The 19,274-nt window shown below is 42.1% G+C and overlaps 1 protein-coding gene across 4 annotated transcripts in view; it reads left to right on the forward strand.

Annotated features, from left to right (window-relative positions):
• The window catches only part of TNC (tenascin C), a 65,701-nt gene that overhangs the window by 26,751 nt on the left and 19,676 nt on the right, over positions 1-19,274 (forward strand). Inside the window, exons 3-13 of one of the 4 annotated variants that reach the window (XM_042878870.1) lie at positions 1-298; positions 2,072-2,335; positions 3,164-3,279; positions 3,380-3,536; positions 4,136-4,405; positions 5,077-5,262; positions 5,807-5,896; positions 6,251-6,514; positions 12,802-13,221; positions 15,928-16,200; positions 18,172-18,444. The exon at positions 1-298 is cut by the window's left edge and continues 887 nt beyond it. In XM_042878870.1, coding sequence (XP_042734804.1) covers positions 1-298; positions 2,072-2,335; positions 3,164-3,279; positions 3,380-3,536; positions 4,136-4,405; positions 5,077-5,262; positions 5,807-5,896; positions 6,251-6,514; positions 12,802-13,221; positions 15,928-16,200; positions 18,172-18,444 — 2,611 coding nt within the window. The remainder of the gene's footprint in view (positions 299-2,071; positions 2,336-3,163; positions 3,280-3,379; positions 3,537-4,135; positions 4,406-5,076; positions 5,263-5,806; positions 5,897-6,250; positions 6,515-12,801; positions 13,222-15,927; positions 16,201-18,171; positions 18,445-19,274) is intronic. The other 3 variants (XM_042878866.1, XM_042878867.1, XM_042878868.1) reach the window with 3 other exon arrangements.

Raw genomic sequence — 19,274 nt, forward strand, 5'->3', positions numbered from 1 at the left:
GGGGAGGACTGCGGGGAGCTGCGGTGCCCCAATGACTGCCACAACCGCGGGCGCTGCGTGGAGGGACGCTGCGTGTGTGACAACGGTTTCACTGGGGAGGACTGCGGGGAGCTGTCTTGTCCCAATGACTGCCACCAGCGCGGGCGCTGCGTCGATGGGCGCTGCGTGTGCCACGAGGGCTTCACTGGGGAAGACTGCCGGGAACGGTCCTGCCCCAACAACTGCAACAACGTGGGCCGCTGTGTCGAGGGACGGTGTGTCTGTGAGGAAGGTTACATGGGGATCGACTGTTCTGATGGTAGGTGGCAATGGCCCTTCTGAACTTTTTCCCCTGTGTCATCCATTCCCTGTGTCCACCTTAGAGGCTCCATGGTGCTTTTCATATAGCAGGGCATATACCCTGTGTGTATGGTTTTTTCTGCTCTTATTCATCACAGTCAAAACAGCTGATGCAGTGGAGCTAGTGTGCTCAGAGCAAGAGCTTCCCCTCCCTTACTTCCCAGGGCTGTGTATCGTAGCAATTGCAGGTGACTTTTGGTGGCTAGCAATACAAAAGTTCAGTAATGGTGACAAAGTTGATTTGTCATCTCCACGTTTCTTCCCTTCACTGGAGCTGGCACTGCATGGGGATTTGTCACGATATTTGGTTTCTCATGGTACCTTTTGATGCTAAACAGTTGCATCTAACAGCTAAGGAGAAGAGGGAGGTGAATCCAGAAACTTCTTACCTAGGTACTCATCTGGATTAATAAAAAGAATATGAACAGAATTTTTACTTTAAAAAAAAAAAAAAAAGTCTGTCAGGAATGAGTTAATGTGGATAATAAATTTAGGGAATAAAGAGCTTAAGTATGAGCGTTAGGTTTCTCACAGATAGATTCTAGTTCCCAGTCTCACGCTGGACCAGTAAAGAAGGGATTGCATTTGCAATGCTATTGCTATTGTAGAAGCCAAAAAACCAAAAGGCACAGCTCTGAGACTGTCTGCTGACAGACTCCAAGCACCCTGTGATTTTGCTTTGGAGGTAGACCTTTGAGATGGAGCCCTGATGGAGGCAGAGCAGGCAAGGCACGTGCAGAAAATATGACTGTGCCATCTGAAGATGAGACAGCCATCATGATAGAATTGCCAGATGTCACAAATATTTCCATGCAAGCTTTCAGAATTATCGCAGGGGCCCTGATTATCCTTCAATAGACCAAATGGATTTTTCTAACTTAAAACATTTATGTATATAAATATGTACACAATTTACATATTATGTATTATATATATGGAACACTATACAGTTAGATTTGACAAAGCTTAGGTTAAAATAATGGAATCAGCTGGAGTGGAAACTTAGCTATTAAGCCATGTGTTTAGTTTCCCAGTACCACTGACTCTATGGAAATGGATAGAAAATGCTGGCAGCTACATAATGACAGGCATTACACTATAAAGGAGGCAGTTTTCTTTAGGAGATCCCAGGGGAGGAATTTTGGAACTAAGATCTTTGTAGAGTAATCAAAGAGTACTTTGGGGCTGGGAACATTGTAAAGGACAATGAATACACTTGGAAAGTAATTACCATTTTTCATCTCCTCCTTTTGGAGGGTTCCCAAGCTACATTCTGGGCTCCTGCACATGCAAACACGGAGTAATCTATTGAAAGTATTTACAAAAATAATCATGTTTTATTTTATTGTGGAAAATCTGTGCAATTCTGTGTATCCAAACCCCAGGACTTCCAACTGTAAAATCACGTGTTGCTGGCAGTTGAGTTAAAGTCTGATTCTCTCAGGACCTAGCTGTAGTAGTCTTGTGTCGTGGCCATGAAAGAAGGGGCTGGAACACAGTCAGCCATAGGTTATGCGCAAGCATGAAAGCAGAAATTGGCCCATTAGTTCTGGAAACATCTGTAGTCTTCATCAGCTGAACATTCCTTTCTACAAGTGGCTAATTTGTGTGGCACGGCTTCCCCATTCCCTGTTGATTCTCATAAACTGCTCCTGGGAAAATGGGAAACTGGGTAGGTCATTATTTTCTGAGCCTTGAGAACTGACTTTTGTTTTGCTCTTCCCCTCTCTAGTGTCTCCTCCAACGGAACTGACTGTAACGAATGTAACAGATAAAACTGTAAATCTGGAATGGAAGCATGAGAATCTCGTCAACGAGTACCTTGTCACCTATGTCCCTACCAGCAGTGGGGGCTTAGATCTACAGTTCACGGTACCAGGAAACCAGACATCTGCCACTATTCGTGAGCTGGAGCCGGGTGTGGAATACTTCATCCGTGTCTTTGCAATCCTTAAAAACAAAAAAAGTATTCCAGTCAGTGCCAGAGTAGCGACATGTGAGTTTAATATTCCCTCTGTTCAGTCATTTGTCTGTTCTGTATTATGTTTGTGTTGGGGTTTTCTTCTTTTTGTATTTTCTATTTTGAGTTCATCTTCTGTTCTCAACAAAGAGAGCCTTCACCACTTTCCTTTTCTGTTCTGTTTCAATAGCAATATCAATGTTAAAAGCAAAGTTCATTATCATGGGGTCTTTGTAAATTAAGATCCTCAATTCCTTCTTAATAAGGTATATTTTTTGAACTCTGGTAATGCTCCCTGAAAAAATATATATAATTATAGCACGTGTAACAGAAGAGCAATATGAAATCATTTGGATTCAAACAGTTTTGACTAAAATGGAACTTCCATTTGTTTTATATCTTCAGTGTGTTTTGCCACAACTTACTCTGTCTGCTTATCCGCCGATCTGTAGTCCATTTGCCTTTTTGTACTGTGCCCATCACAATCTAATTTAATATCCCAGGCTCAGAAGATGCTCTTTGACTTCAGTCAGTGTTCTTCTGAGAGACCTGGGGCAGCATTCATTTCACCTACCGTCAGATGTCCACGCTAGGTTTCCCTCAAGAAGGCAAAAATAGGCGTTTGTAGGGTACAAAGAAAGTTGTTTTATTCTTTGTCAACATCTAGAATAGGTCAGGAGAATGCCTCTCAGAGGCAGAATAACCAGTTGTGAAGAGAGGTTAAGCATCTCTGATAATCCTTGGGGATTCTCAGATGCAGACCCCTGCATGGCAGATACTTATAGCTGTGGGAAGATGTTCCACTACCAGCATCCTCATTTATTACTTGTTACATGTGTATTTATCTTATTTTTATTGTCACAGATCTGCCTGCTCCTGAAGGTCTGAAATTCAAATCTGTCAGAGAAACATCTGTCCAGGTGGAGTGGGATCCTCTGAGCATTTCCTTTGATGGCTGGGAGCTGGTCTTTCGTAATATGGTAAGGAAGCATCGTTCCTGCTGTCAAAGCCTTGCTTCTCATACAAGTGAAAGATGCTGAATTTTTTGTTTGTATTAACTGATTGTTCCATGTGTTACAGAAAAAGGATGATAATGGAGACATAACCAGCAGCTTGAAAAGGCCGGAGACATCATATATGCAGCCAGGCTTGGCACCAGGACAACAGTATAATGTATCCCTTCATATAGTGAAAAACAATACCAGAGGACCAGGGCTATCCCGTGTGATAACCACAAGTAAGCACAACCTGTATATCTGTAGTACAACCAATGAAACAACTGCTGGTTGGGGTAGCCTGGGGAGTTTTAAAGCAAAGAGAAAATTTAACTCAATAAGGTGCATTCTTAAGGAAATCGAGAGAAAGAAAAAAGCATTGGAGCTTTTAATGACAAAGACATGAGAAAAAAAATATTGCTTTCCAAATCACCTGTTTAAAGAAGAAAGGAAATTTATTTTTGTCTAGAAGGTAGCTACCAGCATGCACTTTTATTCTTTCCTAAAAGGTACAACCACAGAAACTAGAACTTCTTTCATCCTGCTGATATTGGCATGAAGAAATTGCTTAGGAAAGAGCTTCCATTGTGTAGAACTCAGAGTTTCTGATTGTCCTTGTTTTGGCAACCTCAGATGTTAATGAATTTAATGAATTTGTTTCTGATGAATCGGCCCCACTTGGCAAGTAAGGAAGAAAGTAAATGAAGACAAGCTTCATTTTGTAGAAGCCATTCATGTTAATTTTGTTCTGAAGCAATTAAAAGCCCAAGTAAGCATTATGAATTTTCTGTTAAGATTTATTTAATTTTTTTTTAATAACGTTTTCCTCTCATTAAAACAGAACTTGATGCCCCTAGCCAGATCGAGGCAAAAGATGTCACAGACACCACAGCTCTGATCACGTGGTCCAAACCCTTGGCTGAAATTGAAGGCATAGAGCTCACATATGGCCCCAAGGATGTTCCAGGGGACAGGACTACCATTGACCTCTCTGAGGATGAAAACCAATATTCTATTGGAAACCTGAGGCCACACACAGAATATGAAGTGACGCTCATCTCTCGGCGAGGGGACATGGAAAGTGACCCTGCAAAAGAAGTCTTTGTCACAGGTAAGGAGGCTGGGTGGCAATCCAAATTTCTGTGAGTTTAATGTAATCACCATCAATCTTCCTGTGCTGTTTGCATTGTGTTTCTTTAGTTGACAGTCACTGCATCAACACAGAACCTACATGAAAACAGAGAAGGTTTTTCTGTGCCTTACATACCTTACTGGCCCATCAAAACATTCAGGCCCTTCAAGTCTCTAAATATTTGCTGAAAATGGGAATTACATTATTAAGTCACTTAGAAGCTTTTTCTCATCATACCCTAAATCTTTTCTTGTCAAATCAAATTCCTCTAGATTTGGTCTGTTTGCTGAGCTAAATATCTTCCATGGTTCTCCTTCCATCTAAGACCTTACTTCTGCTTGCCTAAATCCATAACAGATTGGCAAACATTGTTTTTTTCTTTTCTTCAGATCTGCAAATGTTTTTTGTGATTTTTTTTTTTAAGATTACTTTGTTCCTTTGTCATCCTGGGAATGCTTTATGAAGGTATGGGTCATCATACTAAAAAAAATCTGCTTGATGTAGTTAAGTGATATCATACAAGAGGGAACAGTGTCAGCTTCATGGGTCATGTTCATCTTCTGAAATGGACTGTTGTAAAAGGCTGTTGTCATAAGAGAATTATTCCTGTTACTTATATCTGGTTTTATTTATTAATGTGTTTATTACAGACCTGGATGCTCCACGAAACCTGAAGCGAGTGTCACAGACAGACAACAGCATTACTTTGGAGTGGAAGAACAGCCATGCGAATATTGACAATTACCGAATTAAGTTTGCTCCCATTTCTGGTGGAGACCACACTGAGCTGACAGTGCCAAAGGGCAACCAAGCAACAACCAGAGCTACACTCACAGGTAAGGGAATCAAGAAATTGCTACTAATATCCTCCTGCTGCCAGCACCATGGAGCATGGGACCAAAAATTCTTTTTGATCACTATATATATGAGAGCAGCAAGTAGAGGTTGCATATTGCGAGAGGAAGTAGTTAAATTAAAATGCAGGTGATATATATTTTCAGACCCACAAGTGGGTAAGCAGCTATTTGACTTTCATACGTGTCTCTGAATCCTGCTGGTCACTTGCCTGAGTTCTGGGTCACATGTCTTAGTGAAGATTGTTTGATATCTGTCATTTCAAGAGGAATCTGAATTGTACTAAAGATGGTTTTACTTATGCCAGCTTGCAGCTTTTCCATGTGTATACAAATGGCCATACTGTCCTGCAAGGTTAGATTATGGTAGTTTTCCCATGTAATGTGTATGTCTGCGTATACCTAGCATATATCTAGTAGAGCATACATTCTTTATTTACACAAACATACCTGTAGGCATCTCCCATGGGCAGGGACTTATATGTCTACTCCTCATCTCTTTGCATGTCTACTCCTCATCTCTTAGGTTTGAGACCTGGAACTGAATATGGCATTGGAGTGACAGCAGTGAGACAGGACAGGGAAAGTGCTCCTGCTACCATTAATGCTGGCACTGGTGAGTAGCTTGACCCTCTCTTTTGCTCTGGAGTAAATCTTTTTCTCACAACACCTCCTTTTCCCTGGAAAAATGCTCTGAGGGCTTAAATTCTCTCCTTCATGCAGTGCCAGCTGAACTGAACATAAATAGCAGAAATTCAGATTTAGCGTGTTTTGACTATAAAAGAGAACTTCCTTTTCCTCTACCTACATGAAGCAATGGGACTTCTATAATCCATTCTATGACTTCCAAAGCTCAGGGTGCAGATGAGATCTGTCACTAGACACTCAATACGGTTGCTTCTCTACAGATGTCTGAAAACTTGACCCAGGGCACTTCAGAGACACCTAAACTTTACTTTTTCACCTGTAGATCTTGATAACCCCAAGGACTTGGAAGTCAGTGACCCCACTGAAACCACCCTGTCCCTTCGCTGGAGAAGACCAGTGGCCAAATTTGATCGTTACCGCCTCACTTATGTTAGCCCCTCTGGAAAGAAGAACGAAGTGGAGATCCCTGTGGACAGCACCTCTTATATCTTGAGAGGATTAGACGCAGGGGCAGAGTACACCATCAGTCTGGTGGCAGAGAAAGGCAGATACAAAAGCAAACCCACAACCATCAAGGGTTCGACTGGTAAGTAACAGCTTTCAGTGAGTACCATGCACCAGGTCCTTCATCAGTGACTGGTCTGAGTGCACTTTCACCCGATTTTCTGAGCCGTGTCTGAGGAACTGCTAAAAAACATCCACTGCCTGCAAAGCAGGCTTAATTCTGTCTAGCGTGACAGGTTAATTGAGGAACACTTGTGTTTAGCTCCATGTTCTCAATGATTTCTTTGCTTACCCTTTGAGAAGGCTCACAAAGAACACAGCTATTTGTTCTGCAGGAAATGCAGACCTCATCGTTTGTTTGATGTGAGGCTGCTTTTTTTTGTATGTTGTCTTATAACTTGTTTTATATTCTACAGCCAAAATCTAGGAGAAAGAGCAACCAGAATGTTTCTAATATTGCTTGTTCCTGCCTAATGAGTTCTCTTCACAGCATGCCTCCACCCGTCATGCTTCAGCAGGGTCAACAGGGCTCTGATGTTGCCCTTCCTCAGTTTTCTCATCCAAAAGCAGAAACAGGCTATTGTCACAAATCTGGTCACAGTCACTCTTTCCATTGGATACATGACTATTATATTTGTCTGCAAAGAAGGAGTCCATTTCTGCCCTCTCTCTATTTGTATGAACCACTCTACTTAACTAGAACCAATGGACCATTCCTTGAATGAGGTTTCTCTGTGAAACTTTATTCTCCAAAGTTTAATGTGCATGGATCATAGAACATAAGAATCTTTAAGTGCCTGTAGCCTAAACTTTGTGAGACACAGCTTCAGGTGCTGCGAGGGAGCAGAGGCAGTGAATAAGAATCAGTGGGGCTGCAATTATTCTCCTCTGTCTGCCTCTGTCAAGGCTTTTAACCTTTTCCCCCAAAAGACCGCCTATGAGGTAAACACATCCGAAGCTGTGGATTTTGCAAACTATTAACTGTAAAGATCTGAATGGCTTAAAAAAAAAAGAAAAAGAAAAAAAAGAAAATGAAAAAAAAATTAAAAAAATCCCACAGTTTCATATTCCCAGGCAACATTTGTTCCAGCAGCACCTATGAATGCTTTATAGAGCCAGGTAATCCAGTGCAGGAGTGAGTTATATGGCATTGTATAAACTGCAGTAAACCATAAGTAGTGAATTACTTATTTGATGCATAAATCAGACCTGTGTCCAATGCAGGGAAAAATTAGGGAACACTGGAGCACACACATACAAAGGGAAGCTGAAGGTTTACGTGGCATGATTGAGCAGGCTTTGATTTTTCCAAAGTGATCTGTTTCCCCATCTGTCAGAAGACTGAGCAGTCTCAAAAGTAGTATGTGTAGAGGGTGAAAAGGCAGAAACAACATGCTGTGGAATTTCACAGTCTGGTCTTTCCAACGCCCGTTTCCAAAGTTCCACAAGATGGCTTCTCTTTTCTTTGGATTATTATGTATATATTTTTTTAAAGAAGATCGTCTGGATGGTGTATTTGTTTTAAGTCTTCACTCAGAGCAGCCAGTAAACAAAGAGTTCTCTGCAGTGACTCCTTAGAAGCAACAGCAGCAGTTGACATAACCTGTCATTCCTGGCCCTCCTGCCTAGGAATGGACAAATCCAAACACATGAGTGTGGGGAGGCAGAAGTGCTTTATTCTCAGTACTTGGGGGGCCCTCAAGTCCTCGGGCTAAGCAAAACAAACTTGTTATTTTGCTGTCTCTCGTAGAGCTATGGGTGACCTCAGGTCCATTGTACTTCAGAGGAGAGTTCTTGGAGCTACCAAGCAGAGAGAATAATGATTGATGTGGAAAGTGCCAGCAGCACAGCTAAGCCTGGACTAGCTCTTCTTGTCTGGTGGAAACAGTCCTGTTATTTAGAGGGGCATGTGCTGTCCTCGCTGAACAAGGGAGGCCGTGCACTCTCTGGGATGCCTGAGATTATTTCCTTTCAGTTCCTTCTTGTTCAGTCATGCTTTCTGCATGCAGATATCCAGAAGGGTCAGGGCTTTCGTTTCGTGCTACTTATTTGAATTTGCTTGCTAGTGAACCATCTGTCACTGAGGGCAAGGCTTCTTTCTGCCCCCAAACTGATGCTCTTAGTTGGTGCTTTCTCGCCTACCATGCATGCTCCTGGTTGTCTTTGTACGTGTATCAACTTACTGCACCTAAGTGTTGGAAACTTTCAGAGCTCACAAGATTTGATCAAAGCACATATCCTGAAACATTCCACACCATAGGATGGCAGCCTTGTGTCACTTCTGTTTCCTTCAATGGATGAAGTGCAGCTCCAGTTACAAAGTTATATTGGTGTCTGTGATTCTGCATTCAAGAAATGCTAAAAATTACATAGTGAAAAGGAAAGTCTGAATATTTCACACTCTCATTTGCTTGTTTTCTTCCTTGTAGCTCCACATAGTCTAACCCTAATGCAGGCAGTGACTGCTGGCCCAGAGAAGCATTCCGCCCCTGGGAGCTGTGTTGCTCAGGCAGACAGAGATGCAGGAGGAGGAACTGAGGGAACTCATGGGCTGAAGGGTTACAGACCCAGCTTTAGTGTTTCATGGTATGCAAACTCTGGAGCCTGCACTGGCATTGTGGTGGAGTACAAGGAGATGCCATTGGCAGCTGAATCCCCTCAGAAACCCTCCTGCCCAGAGAACCCCTAAGTGCTGTGATCGAAGGCCCCCAGGTGAACACTTCCTATAAAATCAAGGTGTATGGGCTGGCTGGAGGATAACACTTCCCTCCTCTGGGAGCTGTGGCTGCAACAGGTACCTCCTTCGAAGTGGTTTAGAATCACTTCAGAAACCAAAGTGAGCCATTCTGCTAGCTCAGGGGACCCTTCTGGCAGCATGTCTGGAGAATGTTACATGAGATTGACAACTAATCTGCAGAGTGAGCACGTAACCCAGCTCTGAGAAAGCTGAGCAGTCAGACTGCAGCTTTGTTCCGTCTTCTTCTGGTTCTGGAGCCCTGCCTGCATAGCACAATGTGGGTCCTGGAGGAGGAGGAATGATAATACATCAGACTGTGGAAATAAATGAGAGCACATTTGCAAAACCAAGTGCCAACCTCACATTCCTCTGCTGAAGGACCCAGATTGTGCAGCAACTGCTGACAAATCATGGATGTGATAGTGTGATAGTGCCTTGCCTCTGGAATGAGTTACACATAGGAGCATGGCTTGCAGAAGCAAGTTTTCCATTCTGTTGAATGTTTTAAAGAAGATTTATGCTGTTTACTGAAGACTTCTGTCTGTGTTGTGCATCATACCCTCTTCCTCTCCTGGCTTATTCTAGTCTCAGATGCACTGCTCCTTTTGTATGCAGACTCACAGGAACATTAGGAAGAGTGATTAGGTGAGACAGCTTGATGGGAAACTGCAGTGCTGACCCCTAGGAAAATGGATTTACCAGTAAAGGTTGTGCATTTATTCAGCTGATTCCTCTATTGAGAGAACCTGGAATCTCAGATTTTCAGCAGTAGTTTCTGTAGTATTTCTGGACTCTGATATATTTCAGTGCTTTTCTCTGTGTTTAAACAGCTGGCTGGGAGAGGGAAAAGCCGTTTAGCCAAAGTGTTCTTAAAAGAACACCAACACTGTAGTGGATCGTGGTTCTTCATTCCTTTTTCAGGGAGCTGTAGTGATACCCTGCAGTGAGGCTGAGCCGATTAGCGATTCTGCAGTGAAACTTGTTGATAGCCTCTTTTGGAAAATAATGTGAGATCCAAGAGACGGAAGCGAGAAATAATACAAAATACTCTTTGCTCCATCCCAAGTAACCGGGGAAATGTCCTGGCAGGACGTTAACATTCTTCTGAGTAAAACTCCAGTGAAGCATTACAAGTGGAATTCCTCAAAAGGCCAGCAGCAGCAGCTTGGACATATTTTGGCCATATTCAGCCTGAAGATTTTACTAAGAGAACGATACTAAGAAGTATTCTAATCTGAGAAAGAGCATATGTTTGTTGTCCATCAAATTGCATTCCTCTCAGCTTTCAACTCTTTGGCATCTGCTACTCATTCATCTCACCGCTGTGAATCAGCCTATCTGGCTGTCATCCACCCACCTAGAGCTCCTACAGCTCTGTTTTCTTCCCCTACTTTCTCAGTCAATTATTTGATCTCCATGATCTACAGTTCGACTGTAATCCAAATTTTGTTACCCATTCTGTAGCTAATACTCTGCTGAACACTGAACACTGATAGTATCCATGGCATCAGAGTGCTTCCCATGTGTTCATGTCATTTATATTTTCCTGTCTGTTGCATGTTACTAAAAAAGCCACATACTCCCCTATTACACTGTAACACAATGTGTACTCATCTGTGATCGTGTGTGTTTATATATGCATGAAGAGTGTAGACTGCTCTTTCTCATCCATAAGTTCATTTGTGGAATCAGTGATTACACACAAGGTAATTATCAGAGATAACTTATTTACATGCCACCATAGGGATAACATGTACATGACAACCTCCTGTGTGGTTGTCAAAGGTCTCACAATAAAATTAACCCACTAGTGGGAATCTGGGATAAGTATCAGTGGGGGTGGTCAAACAAAAATGAGGAAAAAGAAGCCAATTTTTTAGTGATGTTTCACAGGGTTTTCTTAAGGATTCTTAGCATGTCAGCTTAAGGACACATAGCCTTATTTCTTCTTTTTCCCTTATATTTTTGGACATTTTTTCCCCCTTTTGCAGCTCAAGGTGCATGGCACTTCCCCACTGGGACCATCCATGCCATGGAGCTTACATGTATAACATACTGATGCTTTTTCCTCTTCACTGGTCTGTTCACTTTGGTTATGCATGGCTCCAGCAGAAATACTTCACAGTAGAGCCCAGCTGCCACTATGCATTTTTTTTTTTTTTACTATTTTTTGAGTATTTCTGAGTATTCCTTCGAGTCAAAGAAGCCTAAAGAACGTGCTGCATGTCTTCCTGCTTTGTTCCCTGGAAACCTTCCTCCATTACCCTACTGTGGTCATATAACAGTTCTGATAGTACAGTTGTAAAGAAAAAATGAATTACCAGCAGCTCTCATGGCACGTAGGCTGATGTGCTGACAACACTGCTGTCTTCAGGCTGCACCATATGTAGGGCCTGGTTCAGGTCACAAGCTGGTGGAATTCAGAACAACCTTTACCTAAGTCAAGAGTGTTATTAATATGGTATGTGTAATATATAATAGATGTAAGTACAGGTCACTGTTTGCCTTACAGACTTCACTCCTTCCTGGAGATGAGAAATGATGCTTTTACATCTGTGCTTGTTCTGAGAGTATATTTTCAAGTTAAAAACTCTGCATTTATTTGAAAATATTTTGAAATTGATCTTCTGAAAACTTCTTTTTTTTTTTTCTTTTTTTGATACGTGTGTGAATTTGGAGACAGATAACTGAATCCTGAGAACATATTGCTGCTAATCTGACTGATGATGGTAGATGAGTTGCTTTCTCTTAATTGAATGCCATGGAGCATGAGAGTTAGGCAGTCACTGAGGTGTGAAATGATGTGGTTTTCCACTAATGAGGAGATAATTCTGCATGGCTAATTGAAGTGTCAGAAAAATCACCTGCCTGTTGCCTTACAGCTGTGATCAGAAATGCATTTGCAGTTTTGTACAGCTCTCAGGTTTTTTGGAATCTGACTGTGCTACAAGCTGTGTTCATAGATCTGTTCAGCATGTTGAAGGCCAAGCCTGCTTCTCTTTCGTCCTTTTGGACCTCTCTGAACATTGCTCTGGTTTGTTTATCTTTTAGTTAAGGGTCTCCTCCCCTTCCTTCAAAATTCAGCATGTATCAAGGTGGATCACTCCTCCAAGCATGTTTTTACTTGGGCAGGAGGAGATGTAGCATGTTTCTGTGCGTCCCATTTCTCAGCCTGGATTCGATATTGTTGCAATAATTGGCATGCATTCCAGTTCTGGTTTGGATCAGTAGCAATGACTGCTGTGCTGTAGTCAAGATAAAAGGCATGGTTGAGAGATGTAAATTAGCAAAGGTCTTTAGAGGTAGCTGAAGTGGACTGATTTACATCAACTGAGGATGAATCCATCCATTTCTCCACTGAGAGCACGTCGGCTGACCCCTGTGCTTAATGGTTGTGGCTCTGGATCTGCTGCTTAGTGTGGCTCTGTGTGGGAACCACATGCTTGGTGATGCTGCCTGTGCTTCTAGCCTGGATTCAGTCTCCAAAGTAGAAGTACCCATCTGTCTTCTCTGATCTTAGAGCTCTTTAATGAAAGCACAGAAACTGTTTTGTACCAGGTGCTAGCTGTCATGTGCTGTATTTGGGGGGTTAATTATCAGGAGATTTTAACTTGTAATTTACCTTTGTTTAGCACATCTAATCACAACATCTGGAGAACCAGACAGTGCAACATCATTTAATGCTACCAGTCCTGCTCCTACAGAGCTAAGTTACTTAACAAACCCCAGCACTGGTCCCCATGCTCTGCCTTTGGTGCCCACTGACCTTCCCATCTCAGAAGTCACTGATGCTCTTCATGACCTTAACGTAACCCACAGGACTTTCAGTAGTTTCACCCTGTCTTGGGCAGCACAGGATGAGGTATTTGATCAGTTCCTTATCACTCTGAAAGACCTGTCCAGTTTAAACAGAACACAGGAAATCTTTTTGATGGGAAACCAACGAGAAACAGAAATTACCAATCTCACAGCTGGCACTCAATACCAGATTATCCTCCGTGGAAGCACTCAAGGCCAGCTGTCTTGGGGCTTGGAAGCTCTAGCTGCTACAGGTATTTTCTATGGATTCATTAGCCACATGTTCCTCTTCTGCTTTGAAATATGAAACTTCATTTTCATACTGCTGTTCCACTGCAGAAATGCAAAGCTTTGTGATTGATGCCTTTCTTAGTTGTAGTTGTTTGTTTTGTTTGTTTGCATGGGATAAAACTTACTGCTATGGAATGAGAGCCTTGAGTTATGTAGCATGGACAATGCCCCATGCAGCTTTGAAGGTGACGTAGCATCATTTCTCTCTTTTCAAACTGCATGCAAAGAGAGGCATTGATGCATCTGCTATTTACAAGGCACATGAAAATAGCAAGATATTACAGGGATTTATTGGGACTGTGGTTCAAAGCACAAAAGAAAGACCACAAGGATGTTGCAGCTTGCAGCACTGGCCTGGAAGTGGTGATGTTAGAGAAAAAAAAGATTGTAACACATTGGGAGTATATCCTTCTGAAAACTTCTGCCTGTTATCCCTATTACGTGAATTTCATGAGGAAACTGGGCTGTAGCCCCAGAGCTCAGTTCAACAAAGTACCACTGTAGAAGTTCACACCTGGAGAACGGATCTGGGGACTAATGGCCATAGCAGACCACCTGCAAAAGAAATGCAATTCGTGATGTAAGACATTCACATAGAAATACAAAGATTATTATTGCACACCTAGACAATAGTCAGAGCAGCCTTATCTCTCAATGGTTTGTTCTATCTTTTTTTTTTTTTTTTTTTAAGTTAAGAAACATCATCCCTTGATATCATTTGTGATGACACTATGGTTGTTTTGTCATATATGTTGAACGCTTAATGGATGAGGTTTACAGAGGTCTTCAACCATCCAACTTGGTGCATGAGTTTATATGAGTATCTGTCAGCCCCTTGGCAGCATGTTGGGGTGGAGTGCACTTCTGTTTCAGGCATGCATGAGACATAACTAGGAGGCAAAGGGGACCTGCATCTTGGATGGGAATGAAACTGAGCACTCTTCAGAGAAATGTGAATTGCTTCTAGGCTGTGATGGTTACTTATATACTTATAATCGTGCTTTGACTTGAAATATTTACCTTGCTTTAACTTTTGCTTAGCTTCATTTTCATTTGAAGTTGATATGTTTATTTTATTTCCGTTGACAACAAAGATTATTCTTTCTGATACAACCACTTCTTTTTTTGTTTCATTTTCTCTTCTTTCAGCTAAATGGTGCTATCTTGACATGATCCATATTTTATCTCCGTGATTGTCCTGATAAAGCTGGATTCCTGTGTTCTTTTGTTGAACATCATTATGTTATTTCATAAACCATCTCTTTTTTTCTGACAGGATGAGAAAAACTCATCAAGAGTTTGAGTAGTAGTAGTAATTTACTTTATATTAGTGAATTGCACTAATGATTACTGACTGTCATCCATGAAACTGTCTGATAATACAGCTCCACCTGCCTATGTAGATCTATGTGAGGGTCACAAAATAGGCTTTATGTTGTTCTGGGGAGATCTATATGAATAAAATTAAGCCTAAATCTCATTTATTTCAGCACTCCCTTATGCATCAACTCAAAATATATGCAAGGCTTTACGATGAAAGTTTAGAAGAGAAACATCAGATCCATTTCCCTCTGTGCATCATTTCTTATAAAAGCTCAGGAATGCACATTGAGGTTATTTAGCTAGAGTTTGTTCCTATTATAATGCTGATGCATCAACAATGCAAATAAACACAAAAAAAATGCTGGAAGTGCCAATGGTTGATCATGTAGCAAGTCCAGGAGTTGAACTCAATGATCCTTGTGAGCTCCTTCCAACTCAGGATATTCTATGATTCTGAGATTTTTCATGTAGGAAAAAAAAATATATTGTTGTGTTGTTTTCCCATGAACCTGGTAATTTTAAGGAATCAGCTGCATCGTCTCAGCACTGGAAGACTTCCTTCTCTTGCTGGGAAAAAGACCTAAATTTTCAGATTTAACAACAGGTGAGCGTTAGCTCTGATGGCTCCAAGTTTCCTAAGCCACCCTTGTGATGGCGTATGAAAATGCTGATTTCTGTGAAGGCAGATTTCAATTTCAGATTAGTATCAATATCTCTGAAAATCCAAGCTTTTCTGCCTCTGGGAAGGCTTTGGTGGCAGAATAATGTAAGATAATGAGGATAGGCCTATTAAATTGAAGTCATGCAGACATAAAGAGATTTTCCCTTCTTTGCTGTTTTGAATTAGAAATAGTTTGGAAGAATATGTAACATCTTTCAATTAAAAGCATAACCATCTGAATCCCAAGTACTAGAAGCTCAGAGCTTTGCTAGCCTTACAATAGGCATTACTGCAGTATTCACAGTCACTTCATAATGGAAAATGCCAAATTCTTAATAGCTGCACTGAAGTGGTTATGGTAATACTTGTGTCACAGGGAGTTGTAATTAATATTAGCAAAATACATCCAGCTGTAAGATGGTCTATAAACTGCTTTCTGTGAGCAGTCTTTCAGCATTAATGTGATTATTATTTATTATTATGGTTCTTTTCTTACTGTTCTGTCTTGCCAAGTCTCCGAAGAGACTTTATGAGTTACCTGGGGCAGCTGGGGATGTAAATGTGGAGGTGCATCTCTGTGCCACTTGCTTCCAAATGAAATTCATTATCTGAAAGTCATTAAGTAATACCGTGTTGCCACCGGTCTGTAATCTGAGTAACTGACTGACTCTCTGTCCTTATTCAGAGGAAGAACCTGAGCTTGGAAACTTATCAGTGTCAGAGACTGGCTGGGATGGTTTCCAGCTCACCTGGACAGCAGCCGACGGGGCCTATGAGAACTTTGTCATTCAGGTGCAGGAGTCTGATGATCCAGAAGAGACCTGGAACGTGACAGTCCCCGGCGGACAGCACTCTGTGAACATTACAGGCCTCAAGGCCAACACTCCTTATAACGTCACGCTTTACGGTGTGATTCGAGGCTACAGAACCAAACCCCTTTATGTTGAAACCACGACAGGTATCTTTTCATCCAGCCTAACGGCTCCCTTTCGTTGCAGACAGGGACACGAGCCAGAGCTATTGCAACTGCTTGACAAAGCTTGTTCACTCGGTCTGCTTTGCATGGGTGCACTGAACTCATTAAAGCTTGGCTGAACATCTCTGGCATGGAAATGTCTCATGATCAGACTTTCCAATAAGAGTCTCAGTGCCCCCACGGAGCCATTTTGCTTTCAGGAATGCTCTTTTTACCCCTCTCAGAATGGCTTGTTTTGTTCCCTTTATTCACTTTTCTGCTAGCTGACGCTAACTGCAAAACCCAACTGGCTGTTGCACATGGTCAGGAAAGTCCAGGTTGCCTTGTGAAATTATATTTGTAGCCCAAATAAGCAAAACCCAAGGGCATGTTTGAGTTTTGCCTTTCAGAAGCTATTTCTGAAATTACACACCAGCTTCTGCATAAATACAACATGGAGGGCATAGTCTGACTCAAGGACAAGGCCCTTCCATGTGTTCTCATATGGAGAAGAACACGAGTAAATTTCTACCAAGAATATATTGAGCCCCATGAAGTTTAAACAATCAGATTGTTCTGAGAAAGATACAGTGCAAAAAGGCCACATTTAACCAAAATACTGTGCCATAACAGTGAGCTGCAAGAAGGAAGGTCATCAGAGGTTTGAGTGAGACTAATCAAGAGCCACAAACATCATTTTGTGGCTGATCTTGTGAAATGATGCACTGTGGATAAAGGTTTGCTGATCATGAGCTTCTACTGTGAAAAACAAATAGAAATGTCTGTCCTGTGTGGCTCAGTGAATCTTTCAGGTGTTAGGATCTCTGTAATGAGCAGGACACGAATTGGCAATAGAGGGGCACCAGTGGCTCTTCCTTTGGGTGATTCCCCTGGGCTTCCTTACAGACCTTGCAACCTCCTGCCACTGTGGGACACCAGAGCTTGCTCACATGTACTTTTCCCAAGCACATACTGCCCAGCACAGAAGGGGGTAAAAGTACATGCAAGAACAAAACAAAATGAAAGCATTATACTCAGCAGAGCTTGCCTATTTCAGTAGTGCTTTAAGTGGCTTGGCTTCAGTAGAAATGTGTGTGGCACAGGGCACTTGCCTTGGGCTGCGTCCTGCTGCAGTCTGGGAGCGCTGTGCTTTGAGGGTCTGGTAGCAGATTGCCCATTGAAAATAGACAAATGTGGCAAGGCAAAAGAAGTCGTAGAGGAACAAACAAGAAAACAGACATCATGGGTGTCCTGCCCAGACACGCAGTGTGCTCTCCTTTTATTGACATAATGAAAACAGCTGAAGATTCCCTGCTGAGGTTTTCCCTTCCATTTCTGGGTCATCCTCGGCATCCGGCTTTTCAGAATTTTCCCTTCTGGGGACTTTCAATTGTCAGAATTTTCTGAGCCTTCCTGGAGCACGTCAGGGATGTCTGCAGAGAGGAAGAAACCCCAAGGCAGCTATCACTGCTTTGCATTTTGGCTCCAGCTCCCAAATTACATGCCAGCTTTCATAAACTTAAGCTGAAAGGGAAACTAGAAGAACTAAAACAAAACACAAACTTTTCCTCTGGATACAGCTTTTCCTCTAGTTTTAGCTTCTCCTAAAACTGGAAGCTGACTTCTCCAAATGCCCTGGGGCGCTTGGAAATGTTACTTTGGGATTTCTTTCATGCTCAGACCCCAAAGATGCATGGCTGCAAAAGGAAATAGCTAAAGCTTTTAACCTTCCTTTTTTCCTTTCTTTTTTTTTTTTTCCCCGTCTCTTTTTCCTCTTTTTCAGCATTTTGAGTTGCTGTCGTTTCATTTCTTCCCTTTTAAGAACTATTTTGCCTGTAGCGAGCTTTTACTTAAACTCTTTTCTCCAAGGGCAGCTTGGAGTGCTGTCAGCATGAGCAGAGTGAAGCAGATCATTTCTGAGCAGGTGGGGGTACGGGGCTGTCCCCTGCTGACCAATGTTGTTTCCCTCCTCAGGAGCACACCCCGAAGTTGGTGAGCTAACCGTTTCCGACATTACTCCTGAAAGCTTCAACCTTTCTTGGACGACCACCAATGGGGACTTTGACATCTTTACTATTGAAATTATTGATTCTAACAGGTTGCTGGAGCCCATGGAGTTCAACATCTCAGGCAATTCAAGAACAGCTCATATCTCAGGGCTTTCCCCCAGCACTGATTTTATTGTCTACCTCTATGGGATCTCTCATGGTTTCCGCACACAGGCAATAAGTGCTGCGGCTACAACAGGTATATAAAACCTACCTCAGTGCTAACTCTCCTTTCTTCTAACTCTTCCTTGCAGGTTGTGCCCATTTCCCTGCCCTCAGATACCCCATCAGTCTGCCCACTGCCAAATTCTCTACCTCACTGTTTGACACCTAAAGAAGACCTGCCGCAGACATTTTGAGCTGTGAATGTTAAGCCACCATCCCATCCAGCAAAGTCAGTCAATCACAGTGTGATGCAATTTCATTCACATAATAATGTGTTAGCTCTTGTTCAAACATTAGGGTAGGGACAATCTCTGAGATCGATGAGAAGCAAAACAAATTTCCCAAGAAGCAAGTGGCAGATGATTCATTATGATGGCTTTGCAGTATGTGCTGTGCAGCATTGAGGACACACTCCTTCTTTCAGATAAGCCAATTTATAGGTACAGTTTTTATCCTGATTCTCTAAACAGGTTTCAGGCAAATTTCAGTCTGTCAGCAGATTCCTACAAGGCCAATACATTGCTGGAATTCAGCTTCAGACTTCAGTTTTGATTTGATGTTGGTAAATGAAATAGGTAGGCATTTAGCTGTTGGCACATTGCACGTCCTGAGGTTTTACTGTTGATAGTGTGTCCAAAAAAGGCTCTCAAAGAGAAGGAAGTGTCTAATGTGCTTTAGCCAACTACAGTGTGGAAGTGGAATAAGAGAGGATGAGAGGGCTAGGTTACAGAAACAGAAGGTGCTTCTCACAGCAGACAGATAATAGCCCATGTTGTGATCATTTAACTCCTCTACCAATTTTTGCCTGCTGACATGGTCTCTGGAAAAGTTGTCATAACTATTCGTCATGGCAGGAGATTAAGG

This window comes from Lagopus leucura, unplaced genomic scaffold (assembly GCF_019238085.1).
Source record: "Lagopus leucura isolate 7727_CA_CO unplaced genomic scaffold, USGS_WTPT01 Super-Scaffold_100022, whole genome shotgun sequence".
NCBI classification, from domain to species: Eukaryota; Metazoa; Chordata; class Aves; order Galliformes; family Phasianidae; genus Lagopus; species Lagopus leucura.